At 51.3% G+C, this 12,179-nt stretch overlaps 1 protein-coding gene across 1 annotated transcript; it reads right to left on the reverse strand.

The window, feature by feature from the left end:
- Positions 1-7,031: 7,031 nt before the first annotated feature.
- LOC119333686 lies at positions 7,032-9,613 on the reverse strand. The gene is made up of 3 exons (XM_037606502.1): positions 9,532-9,613; positions 8,981-9,048; positions 7,032-7,759 (listed from the first exon to the last, which is right to left on the reverse strand). The coding sequence occupies exons 1-3, from the start codon at positions 9,611-9,613 to the stop codon at positions 7,076-7,078; spliced, it is 834 nt and encodes a 277-aa protein (XP_037462399.1). The 3' UTR covers positions 7,032-7,075.
- Between the last annotated feature and the right edge of the window lie 2,566 nt (positions 9,614-12,179).

Genomic DNA, 12,179 nt, shown 5'->3' on the forward strand with positions numbered 1-12,179 from the left:
CGTGGCGCCCTGTGATTGGTCGCGGGCGGCGGCGGACGTGTCCGGCGTCCGGCGGACGTGTCCGGCCGCGCGGAGAGGGTGGATCTAGGGTTTCGGGTGAGGGGATCCGTGAATTTTGAGGAGGGGGTCTATATATAGAGGTAGAGGGAGATAGGAGTGTCCAAATGAGGTGCGTTTTTCGGCCACACGATCATGATCGAACGCTCTAGATGATGGAGAGGGTTTTGGGCCAACTTGGAGGGGTGTTGGGCTGCCACACACACGAGGCCTTCTTGGTCCCTCGGTTAACCGTTGGAGCATCAAACGAAGTCCAAATGGTACGAAACTTGACAGGCGGTCTACTGGTAGTAAACCAAGGTCGCTTGGCAAGTCTCGGTCCGATCCGGGAATGTTTAATCCTCACACATGAAAGAAAGGTAGAACTGACCACCAGAGGAGAACGGAGCGCCGGAATGCAAAAGGACAACGGGGAAAATGCTCGGATGCATGAGACAAACATGTATGCAAATGAAATGCACATGATGACATGATATGCAATGCATGACACACAAGCAATGACAACGCAACAACAGCGAATAACTGGAGGACACCTGGCACATTGGTCTCGGGGCGTTACACTTGGCATCTTCATCTTGAGGTAAGCATAGTGGGGGACCGCCATGAACTTGGCCAGAGCAGGCCGAACAAGTAGCGCGTGATAGGGGCTCTCAAGGTCCACCACTTCGAACCAGACTGGCTCTCGGCGGAAGTGCTCTTTGTCTCCAAAGAGGACATCTATCTGGGTCTTGCCGATCGGTGAGCAGGAAAGGCCAGGGACTATGCCATGGAATACAGTCCGACTGGGCTGAAGCTGCCTTTGCTTGATTCCCAACTTCTCCATAGTGTCGCGGTACAGGATGTTGATGCTGCTGCCGCCATCTATCAGCACTCGGGAGAAACGAGCAGCCCGCCTCTCTGTTGCGAAGGTGGCATCTAAGACCAGAGCATAAGAACCGGGAGAGGGCATCACCTCCGGGTGGTCAGCTCTACTCCAGCTGATAGGCTTCTCAGACCAATGCATGAACTCGGGGGTCTCTGATGCTATTGCATGCACTTCTTGTTGCTGCTGCCATCTGCTGTGCTTATCATCGGCCACGCTGGTGAACACAACATATGCTCCATGCTCTTCAGGATATTCATCTTGTATTGCGCCGACTGGCCGAACCGCTGGCTGCTGGGGAGGAGGAGGCGGCGGGCCAGCAGGCGGAGGAGGCAGGAGTCCATCACCCTTGGCGATCTGGGTGAGCCAGTGGCACTTCCGAGTGATGTGATTGGACGGCTTCGCACCGCTGTGAAACTTGCAGGGGCCATCGAGAGTTTGCTTGTATGAGAAGGCGGGCAGCCAGTTGGGCTTGCCGCCCTTCTGACGCTTGGGAGGAGGTTGCCCTTCCGGCTGCCGGTCTTCGATTGTCGCCACCTGCAGGCTTGTCGAAGCCGGTTGTGGCGCCTTGCGCTTGTTGTCGTTTTGCTGCTGCCGCCGACTGGTGTCACCAGCCGGGGTTTGAGGAGCTTGAGGAGCCACCTTGCCGGATGCATCAACTTGAATCTCCGCCTTCATGGAGGAGTCGACCATGGCATGTTTGTCCGCTATGATCAGCAACTCATCGAGGGTGGCCGGCTCGTCGCACAGGAGTTTGTGCTTGAGCAGAGTGCCCTCTCTGCACCCGGCTGTGAAGTACTCAATAGCCTGCACCTCGTGCACGCCTTCGCAGGAGCTGTGCAACTCAGCCCAACGCGTGAGGTAGTCGCGAGTTGACTCGTTGGGGCCTTGGACGCACAAGGAGAGCTGGCAAGGCTTGGGCAGCCGCTTGTACGTGCTGGTGAAGTTGCGGATGAAGGCTTCGGTGAAATCAACCCAGCTGTTGATGCTGCGGGGCTTCAGGCTGTTCAGCCATGTCCGGGCGGTGCCTTGGAGCATGAGCGGAACATACTTCACGACAACGCGCTTGTTGCTGTTTGCGATGCTGACGACCGTGGAGTAGTCAACCAGCCAGTCTTCCGGCTTCACGAAGCCGGTGTACTTGGGCATATCTCTTGGGAGTGTGAACCTTTGGGGAAGGGCTCGTCACGAATGCGGGGGCAGAAACAGGGCGGGCCCAGCGTGTCTTCTTGTTCTAGCGCCAGGGATTGGTTGAGACGATCGATCCGGTGGCGAGTGTCATTCTCTCCGGCTCCTTCTCGGGGGCCAAGGCGGTCGCCGAGTGTCGGGTGGTTGACAGGTGGTGGAGATACGCGCCTGTCTCTGCGCTGGGGAGGCTGGTAGTCGCCTGGTCATTCCACCGCTTGCGTGCTGCCGTCTCGGTCGCGCTCGATGGTGATGTACGTCCGGCTGCGGCTTGCAGCCGGCTCCTTGTCTCGTCGTCCGTGGGTGCCATCAGTCGGCGTCCGGGAGGTCGTGCCATGCTCTCGACGGGGTGGGGGGGGCTGATTCTCAGCCTGCGAGCCGGGCTCCACCACTCGGCGGCCGGCTTCTTGCTGCATGGCGGCTGTGTCAAGGAGTTGCTGCACGCGGTCCATCATGCAGCGACGCTCGTCGCCCTCCAAATGCTCCAGCTCTTCTATCGCCGCCTGTGCGGCTCGTATGTTCTCCTGAGGCGTGGCGTAAGTCGGGCGATCGGCCCCCAGCATGCTGGCGATGGCAGCCCCGCGTTGCCGAACGGCGCCTACGCGACTGGGCTTGCCAGCAGCTGGCGTGCCACCGATGGCGCAGTCGACCTCACGCTGATAGGCCTCAGAAAGGCGCCTCATCATGGCCAGCTTCTGGGCGCTGTCGTAGAGCGCCTTGCGATGCGCCTCCATCGCCTCACCGTCGGCGTCTTCGGGTAAGGGTGCGGCCAAGTCCCGCAATGCTGTCTGCAGTGGATCCTGGCCACCTCCGCCAGAGTGCTCGTCATGGCTGATGACAAGCACCTCCGTGACGGTGTTTCCGCCACTGTCCGCGCAAGGAAGCGGTTCGTCGTAGACCACCACGTTGGTGGGGAATGCGTCGAGCGACGCCGTGTCGGAATCGACAAGCATCGGGTCGGTAGAGCCAACCGACTTCAAGTCCACAGCAGGCACGTTGACGATGTGAAGCTGGTTGAGGAGGCCGACGAGGCGGCTCTCGGGGCCAGCTGTTCCCGCGTCAGATACGGGCTCGTCGAAAAGGCAAATCTCGCTAACAAGATCGGCGAGGCAGCTTGCCGCGCAGACGACCTCCGCGTCGTGCAGCGCGTCGGCACAGACACCGTCTGGCATGCCGGGCTGACTGCGCTCGTCAGGCAGGAACAAGGTTCCCGTACAGAACACGTCTCCGGACGACGGTGCACCTCACCCCATGGTGGGCGCCAAATGTCGGGGGTTGGGTGTGACATATGCCAAAGGATGGCTTATCATGGTGGGAGCGAGTAGAACGTCGCCGGTTACCGGAAGCGGGATGAGGCGTAGACATGAACGCCGGCGTACTTTACCTAGGTTCGGGGCTCTCCTAGGAGATAACACCCCTGGTCCTGCTCTGCGGGGTCTCCGCATGATCACTAAGGCACTAATGAGTATAATGGTGCTCCTTGAGTTATATGCTAGAGGTGGAGGAAAGCAGGGCTAGCTCTCTCCTCTCTATATGTGTGAGTCTAGGTCTAACAGGTTGGGAACCCTTTGCATGGGTGCCCTGGGGGATTTATATAGGCCTACCCCCCAGGGGTACAATAGTAATCTGGCCGGGTGTGGGACCCGGCTATCAGCGTCTCTGGCCGCCGGCTTCTCCGCCTGCTACTGGGCCCCGCCTGGTGGGCCCCGCCGACTGGTTCGGTACGGGGCCGACATGCCGCTTCCGCCGCTCGCGGGTCTTGCCAGCTGCTTGTTACTGTAGCCGCAAAGCTAATGACACACGCTTGGTCGGGGAGGCGTGGCTACAGTCCCGCCATCTGGTGGGAGATCACTGTAGCCACACCGTGTCTCATCTGGTTAATGGTGCACGGACCCCGAGGGAGGAGTAGGCCGCGTGTTAGAGGACGGCCTCCCTCGGATCCGACTGGTCAGGCTCCTGCCGCCATCCGGGCTCTCGCTGCCCGATAGGGCTCGCCACCTGCAGGCCGTACCGACAGGCCGCCGTGGGAGCAGGGCTCCGCCTGACATGAGTGACGTCAAGGGTGGAGTGACAACAGTGCCGCGTCGTGCGGAGATCTCCGCCTGTACGAGGCACTGTAGCCGTGTCGTGCCCTGGATACGGGGGTGATGGGCTGCACTGTAGCCACATCCTATCTTGTCTTCTTAATGGGGGCGCAGACTTTGAGGGCGTCGTGGGCCGCCTGCTAGGATCCGGCCTCTCTGGAGGTCACCTGCGAGGAGTCGGCCCGTCTCGGGGCCGTCTTCTGGTGCTAGGCCGTCTTCGGGTAGCCGGCCGCATGAGCCAACCGGCTACCAGAAGGCGGCGCTTCGTCCTGGATGCTTGAGGGGCGCAGCCTGCCTGAATGTCTTGAAATGCTTAGGGACCCGGGTTAGGCTACCCGTGGCCCATTACTCCGACAACCGTGTTGTCCGGAACGTGAAAGTCATCCAATGCGGTCCTATATCGATCCGTGGAGCGAGCCGGACGCGATTTTTCTCGCAAGCCTTAGACAAATGTAAGAGGTTGTTGTAATTTTTCTTTTCTTTCGTTTTTGTTCTCTTTTTCCCTTACTTTTTTGTTTCTTTTTTCTGTTATTTTGAGTAAAACACACTAATATTTTTTTTCATATACATGAGCACTTACTTTTTTAATTATGTGAACACTCTTTTTCAAACATATGAACAGTTTTTCAAGCTATATGGAGCCCTTTTATGTACAATTGTTTTTGTACAAATTGTTATAAAAACATAAAAAGAACATTTTTTTATATGAGTGGAATTTCTCCTTCAAAATATGAACTAGTTTTACACATGCAGATCAATTTTGAGATAAAAAACAGTAAAAAGCACATGTAAGAAAAAATGAGCTTTGTTTAGGATTTTTAGAGCGGTAGGAAAATATTTAATGTCTTTTCAAAAAGGTGTTTTTATGTGTGAAAAATGTTCATATGTATCTTGAAAGATATGATTATAGTTTCTAAAATATTAACATGTTGCAAAAACAGTGTTAATGTATCTCTAAAATAATATACATGCTATTCGCAAAACAAAATAATATACGTGCATTACTCATACAAAAATTAAAAATTAAAACGGAAAGTACACAAAAAGGAAAAAGTAACAACAAAGGAAAACAAACAAACAATAATAAAATAAAATAAAACAGAAAAGAATGCAGAAAAAGAAAATCTATTATAACAACAGATGAAAATAGGAAAAATGAAAAGAAAGAGAAAGGAAGAAACCCGACACTACCAGGAGGACCAAGGGCGGAGTGTGCCTATGCGACCGCGTGCTATTGCTTGCAAAGACTGGTATAGAGAATTTGCTGCAAATAGGTGATTTCTCCCATCCCAAACTTATTCCTATGTTCAAGGAGGTCGCTAGTTGCATTCCTCATCAAGGCAATTTTATTTTACAATGGAAAGACAATTGGCAAGGACCACATCTGGACATCCAATTCCCTGAATTACACTCATATGTCCTAGACAACCAGGTCACTGTTCAAAGCATGCTGAGTGAGGAAAATGTAATTTATAATTTGCATACCCCAATATCCACTCAGGCTCACACTCAAGTCCTTGCCCTTCAACAAAGACATTGGATCATAGAGACATTTCACCAAATTACATGCTGATCGGGGCCTCATCATGACTGCAGCTTCGATTCAGCCTTTCAGCGGCGCGGAGTTGTTGGCTAAGTAGGCAGCGGCGAGCGAGGGAGCCCCACAAGTTGGGCGCCACGTTCGGTGCACCGTGTCGGGTGCGGACGCGGTGGGCGACAGCGACGGCTCGCTCGCCGGGTTGCAGGCCGAGGAGGAGGAGAGTACCCCCTTTCCCACACCGTGCATTCCGTTCGGCCGGTTGGTGAAAGGGACGGAGATACTTCCACGCTCGGGCCGATGATCTGGCGTCCTCGTGTAGTCATCGTCTTCCCGGCGAGCCTCGGCCACAGGAGCGCACGGCTCACGTCGTGACTTGCGAGTCCTTTTTTTGGAAGCTTCTGACTGGTTGGTTTGTTGGGCCATGCCCCGCGGGCCAAATTCTAATGTCGCAATTTGAAGAGGCTTGTTCAGACAGGCAAAAATGAGGGACCCCCTATACTCAAACACATGGGCTGGGTCCTGCAGTGCAGTAATTTTCTTTTCTTTCGTTTTCGTTCTTTTTTCCTTTATTTTTTGTTTCTTTTTTCTCTGTTCTTTGAGTAAAATACACTAATATTTTTTTCATATACATGATCACTTATTTTTTAATTATGTGAACACTCTTTTTCAAACATACAAACAGTTTTTCAAGCTATGTGGAGCTCTTTTATGTACAACTGTTTTTGTACAAATTTTACAAAAACATAAAAGAACATTTATTTTATATGAGTGGAACCTTTTCCTGCAAAATATAAATTCTTTTTACACATGCCGCTCAATTTTGAGAAAAATACAGTAAAATTTTAGCACAATGTTCGGGCGAGGGTTTCGGAACCGATAAATCTCATTGGATCACAGAGACATTTCACCAAATTACATGCTGATATCGTGCTGCATCTTAATGATGTGCGCCTCTTTTACGAAGCTGATCTTCGCACCACAACTCGATCGCGAGTGATAAGTAAAACAAACAAATCAACTAAACTGTAAACGGAAGGAGATGGAGTTGAACTTTGAGCTACTCCATATGCAATATATGTACTGTACAGAACCACATATTGGGCTGGCTGTATAGTTTTCCTGGGCTATTTACATACTACTATCTTCATTGTTTGCCTGTATAAGTAATTTTCTTCTTCGGTAATGCTGTATAAGCTGCATATGTACGCACGTTCTTGTCGCTAAGACGAATGAACCTATAATGACTAGAGTAGCAGAGTATACGCCATTGGCGGGCTAAGCAGAGCAGGGCGGAGCAGAGGAGGAGAGCCCGAGGAGGATGATGGGCGTCGCCCGGGCTGTGTCGTGCTACGGCGACCTGGAGCGGCAGGTGTCGTGGTCGATGGGCGCGACGTTGCCGGTGCGGTAGTAGAAGTCGAGGGGGCAATTGAGGCGCGTCCAGAAGCCGACCTTGAGGAAGACGCCCTTCTTCCACCGCGTCCGCGCCTTGCCGGACAGGGTGATCGGCACCAGCTCGGACCTGACCGCCTCCTCCATGGCCTGCATCCCGGCGGGGTCCAGCCTCGTCCCGCGCGACTCCCCGCTGTACGGCAGCGTGACGGAGCTCTCCCGGGCGACGGTGAAGGTCTCGGTGCTCAGCTGTAGCAGGGTGGTGCCGTTGAAGTTGACGTCGATGTTGAAGCTGGAGAAGGAGGTGTCGACCTTGGAGTTGGTGTTCTTGGCGAGAAGATCGAACTTGAACTTTATGTCCCTGATGACGCCGTCGGCCGGGCTGTAGTCGAGCTGCAGGAGCTGCGCGTTGGTCACCTCCATGTACGGCATCTGGGGCTTGTAGATCAAGTACACGGCCAACATCGTGGCGCCCAACACGAGGACGCCGATGGCCAGCAGCATGCACAGGATCACCGCCATCCACACCCACGGGGAGCTCCTCTGCCTGTCGTTGTACGGCGGTCCCTTCCACCGATGGCGGCGATGACCCGCCTCAGCCGACCTCTCGTCCTCGTGGTGGTGGTGGTCCCCGCCTCCATCCTGCTATCTCCGGCCCTCATCTCGTGTCGGGGGGCGCTTCGAGCTGGGTTGATATCGGAGGGATGGAGCCGGAAATACACTTTGGTTTCTGGTTGTATATGCATCCTATATGGGGTTTTTTTAAAATATTTTAATAAAAAGTCAAAATATGTAAGAACTATTTTGACAAAACGCTCGACTTACTTTTGCACTGATATATAAATCTCGACGAAAAAAAAGCAAAAATTGACCTCACAGCAAAGAAGACAAATTATTTGCTATCATAGGTCACTATTCACACTATTTTAACCAAAAATTTATCTTTTTTGAAAAGAAGTCAAAAGTATATATTTTTTGTGGATTTTATTTCTCACGAGTACAATAGAAGGTCAAGTTTATTTCAAAAATATTTTCAGAAATTTTTGACTTTTTGTTGAATTACTAAAAAAAAATCCCATATAGGGGCATATGTCCCCATAGACCAAAAATTCCCCTCCGGGATGGAGCGTGCATTATAAGGAAATCGAGTTGGATGGAGCGGTAAATCCACGGGTAATTGTTAAGGTTTTTTTTTTGACGGGCGGTAATTGTTAAGGTTGGATGGGAGGAAGGGTTTTGGAATCTTTTTTGCTTCGTGTCATGGTCACGCCTTCTTTTTGAGTTTGCATACTCAACCACTCAAGGTAGTACTCATATACGTTGCTTGCTATGGTTTTGGGCATCACTTGATACAGAGACCAGGGGTTATTCTCCTTTTCAAAAAGGAAAAAGTGTTGCTTGCTTGCTATGGCTTTGCGCACCACTTGATCCATAAAGTGGGATAATCCTTCTTATATAAAAAAGATGTGTTGCTTGCTTCCTTGCTTTACAACTAAACTATACCTTCTAGTCTAGTCTACTAGGTAGCTAGCCCTCTTATTCTCTCAACTAGTCATCATTAATTGAATTTTAAATCTTCGGTCATAATTAAGTTAGTTGCAGCCATGATTCACCAAATTTGAAATGCATTTCAGATTACATTTCCTTCCACATGAACCCACTAAGTGCAGCAAGTAACAAGGTACAAACTTCTCAAAGTAGACCTGCCGCCAACCAAGCCCGACCCTCTTGGTCAATTCTTTGAAGAACCAATTATGCTGATGGGATGATTCCATCGAAAACAATGACGTGTTTGTGTTTTCATAGCTCGCAAAGCACAGGCGTAATGATGGATCAAAGATTCTTATGTTGCTTGCGTCCAACATTTCTGCTGCTGCACCACTCCACGATGGTGCCGCCCATCGTCGGCGCCCGGTCCGGCTTATCCAACACTGAAAAGGATGACAAACCACATTTGGCGGGCCAAAACGCAGGTAAGTAGAATATGATTGACCGTTTCCGATCATGATCACAAAAGGGGCACAATAGATGGTGTGGTACTGCGCGACATGCTAGTGGATCAGAAGTCCATCAACGATCACGAAGAGACAACCACGTGAAAAATTGACATGCTAGCGGAGCCCTTGATTTCCATGTGAAATCCGAAAATGGGGCAATGACTCGACCCCAGAGTTTTGTGGCGTATGCAGTCCTTGCCAATAAGTTACCATGAAACTCCCAAGACTATCTGACCACGGCTAGGGAAGGGGCCCGGGCCAGGTCTCCTGATGCACAACTTTGCTTTAATTGTGGCGTGTGGGGGCACTTTCGGTCCGAGTGCGTTATCCCACCGAGGTGCCCAATGACTCTGGAGTTTCTGGGTCATGTCGTGGAGGGTGGCTTCTATTATGGCAACCTGATATTCAAGGAGCTACCTGTTTCGCTCCACCAGGCGTTCATCTTTGTGGTGCCGACTTGGGTGCCATTGCCGACTGTCGAGATCACTGTCAACGCCATCAGGGCAGAGCTATGCAACTACAACGCTTATTACAACAATAGCTCGTTTTCTTGGGTGGTCCGGGAGATCTCCCTGCTGGTCTTCAGGGTGCCCTTCCCCACTACGAAGATGTTGCGCCTTCAGGGTGAACACGACGATGACTGTTTCTCCGTTCCGACCCAGCCATGTACATGAGCCCTCGCCATACGTATGCGCGAGTAGGCGTTTGAGACCCCGCTCGTATGTACACATACGTGACCGTATTTTCTTTCTTGCACCCTGGCCGCTGTACGTACGTGTACATGCTACGTGCGCGCCTCTACTACGACACGTGCGCGCCTCTACATCGACCAGTATATATGTACGTACACGTTCGCGACCAGAATGACAACGCTACGTACGCTTTGACCAGGTGGGTCCCGACTGTCAGGCACTTCCTTGCCGGGGAAGATGTAGCTGGTGGGTCCCAGCAGTCAGGGGGCGAATCATTTTTTTGCCCCGACGCACTTTCTTGTGTGCAAAGATGTAGCTAGTGGGTCCCAGCAGTCGGGGGGGCTGGTGGGTCCCAGCAGTCAGGGGGCGAATCGTTTTGGTTTTTTTTGCCCGGACGCACTTCCTTGCGTGCGAAGATGTAGCTGGTGGGTCCCAGCAGTCAGGGGGGCGAATCGTTTTTTTGCCCGGACGCACTTCCATGCGTGCGAAGGTGTAGCTGGTGGGTCCCAGCAGTCAGGGGGAAACGTTTTTTTCGCAAAATACGGTGGCCCGTTTGGTGGGTCCCTGCTGTCAGGTGGAGGAATCATTATTTTCCACGTAATAAGGAGGCACTTCCTTGCTGCCGCCCTGGACCCAGCTGTCAGCCTCTCCACGTACAGTCCATGTCCGATGGAAGTCGTTCCTTGACCATGTTGACAACGCCGCGCCGAGAGCACCAGGGCGGTGGACGACGGCAAGGCCTAGGAAGGGGACGACGCGGACCCGGTGAAGACGCGGCAGTGGATGCCCACGTGGAGAGGAGTATGAGGGTTCACTCATTCGGCTGCGGTGTGAGGCTGCCGTCGCCGCAGGGCCTGGCCAGCGGTGGGAATAGTAGGGGGCGGTGAGGCCTCCGCGGCAGCACAGTCGGCCACGGGAGGCAGGAGCAGGCGGCACGACCGGCGCTACTTTGGGCGGCTGGAGCAAGAAGACTAGAGGTTGAAGAAGCACATCGGCCGTTGGATGGACATCGTACGGTCACTGCAGCTAGAATCGTTTATATTGACTAAGTTGACAAAGCCCTTGGTACGTCAACTTAGTAGGCCCACAGGTCAGCTTCCGAAATGGTGCGCCCCAGATGTCAGGGGGAGGAATCATTTTTTGGGCGGGTGAAGCTAGAATATCCGAGATTGAAGAAGAAGCACGACATCCATTGGATGGACATCCAACGGCCACTGCTGCTAGAACCGTGTGTTGACTATAAGTTGACAAAGCCTTGCATACGCGTCAACTCTGTTTATTTTAGGGGACGCGTCAACTTAGTAAGGCCAGAAGTGTGTGGCAGAGAACTTATAACCCATTTGAGATTTGTAAGAATGTGTAGCCTATTTTTGAATTCTAATGGAATTTACTACAACCCATTTACAATTTGTTAAAAGTACAGCCCATCTCAACCAACCGTTCAAAACAGAATTCAATAAAAATTTCCACATTTTGATGGGATCCGAAATATTTTTATCCCGAAATTTCTAGTCAGATTAAATAAATTTATATTACGTAAAAATCCAGCGAAACATTGCGCTCACAACAATTAATGAAATTAAAATTTTCAATATCCAAAAATAATATTTTATAAAGTAATCATATGTTTGGTGCATTTTTTTGTAGCTACTGCCCAGTTTTTATAATTACATCCCATTTATTATTTCTTAAAGCACATTTTCTTGTTAAGCCTAATGCATCTCTCCTAGGAAAGATTTGCAGCCCAGCGGGGCGGAGAATAACAACTTGACCTTGCCTGGGTATTCCTAAAAAAAGTATAGCTGGGCTAGCCATTTTCAGCTTGAAAAAAATTAATATCTGGGGTGGATATCTGGCCCGGGCTAGACGGGCCACAGCCCTCCCAGTTAATACCTGCAGTGATGTTTTCGTTGTTGTTCAGAGGAGAAAAATTAATATCTGGGCTAAACATCGAAAAACTCTGTAGTGCTCACACCTTAAAAATACAAATACTGCTTGAGCTGCTTGGTCCCAGCTGTCGGTCACTTCTCGTGCAATTCTCTCGTTTATTGACTACTATATAGGTTGACAATGGTATGGGACCGTGATGTCAGGAAACAGGGGGAAGCAAAATAAATTACTCCAGCGAGCGCTTCCACCTGTGCCTCGTTGTCTCCCGTGGAAACCCCTTTCCTCCCTTTTTTTTTGCTCGGGCAAGGATCAATGCATGCAACACGTCCATGCGGTTATTAGGCAAGAAATAAAAGCGTTTTGCATGCTATGAATTATGATGGCCTGCATGGGTAGCTAATAAGGCATCCTCTTAACTGCTGTGATTAAGTGTTGTGTTTAGAAGAGAGAAATATTCTTTTTTTTCACCAATCTGCTTGCACC

The sequence above is a fragment of the Triticum dicoccoides genome, chromosome 7A (assembly GCF_002162155.2).
Source record: "Triticum dicoccoides isolate Atlit2015 ecotype Zavitan chromosome 7A, WEW_v2.0, whole genome shotgun sequence".
NCBI lineage: Eukaryota > Viridiplantae > Streptophyta > Magnoliopsida > Poales > Poaceae > Triticum > Triticum dicoccoides.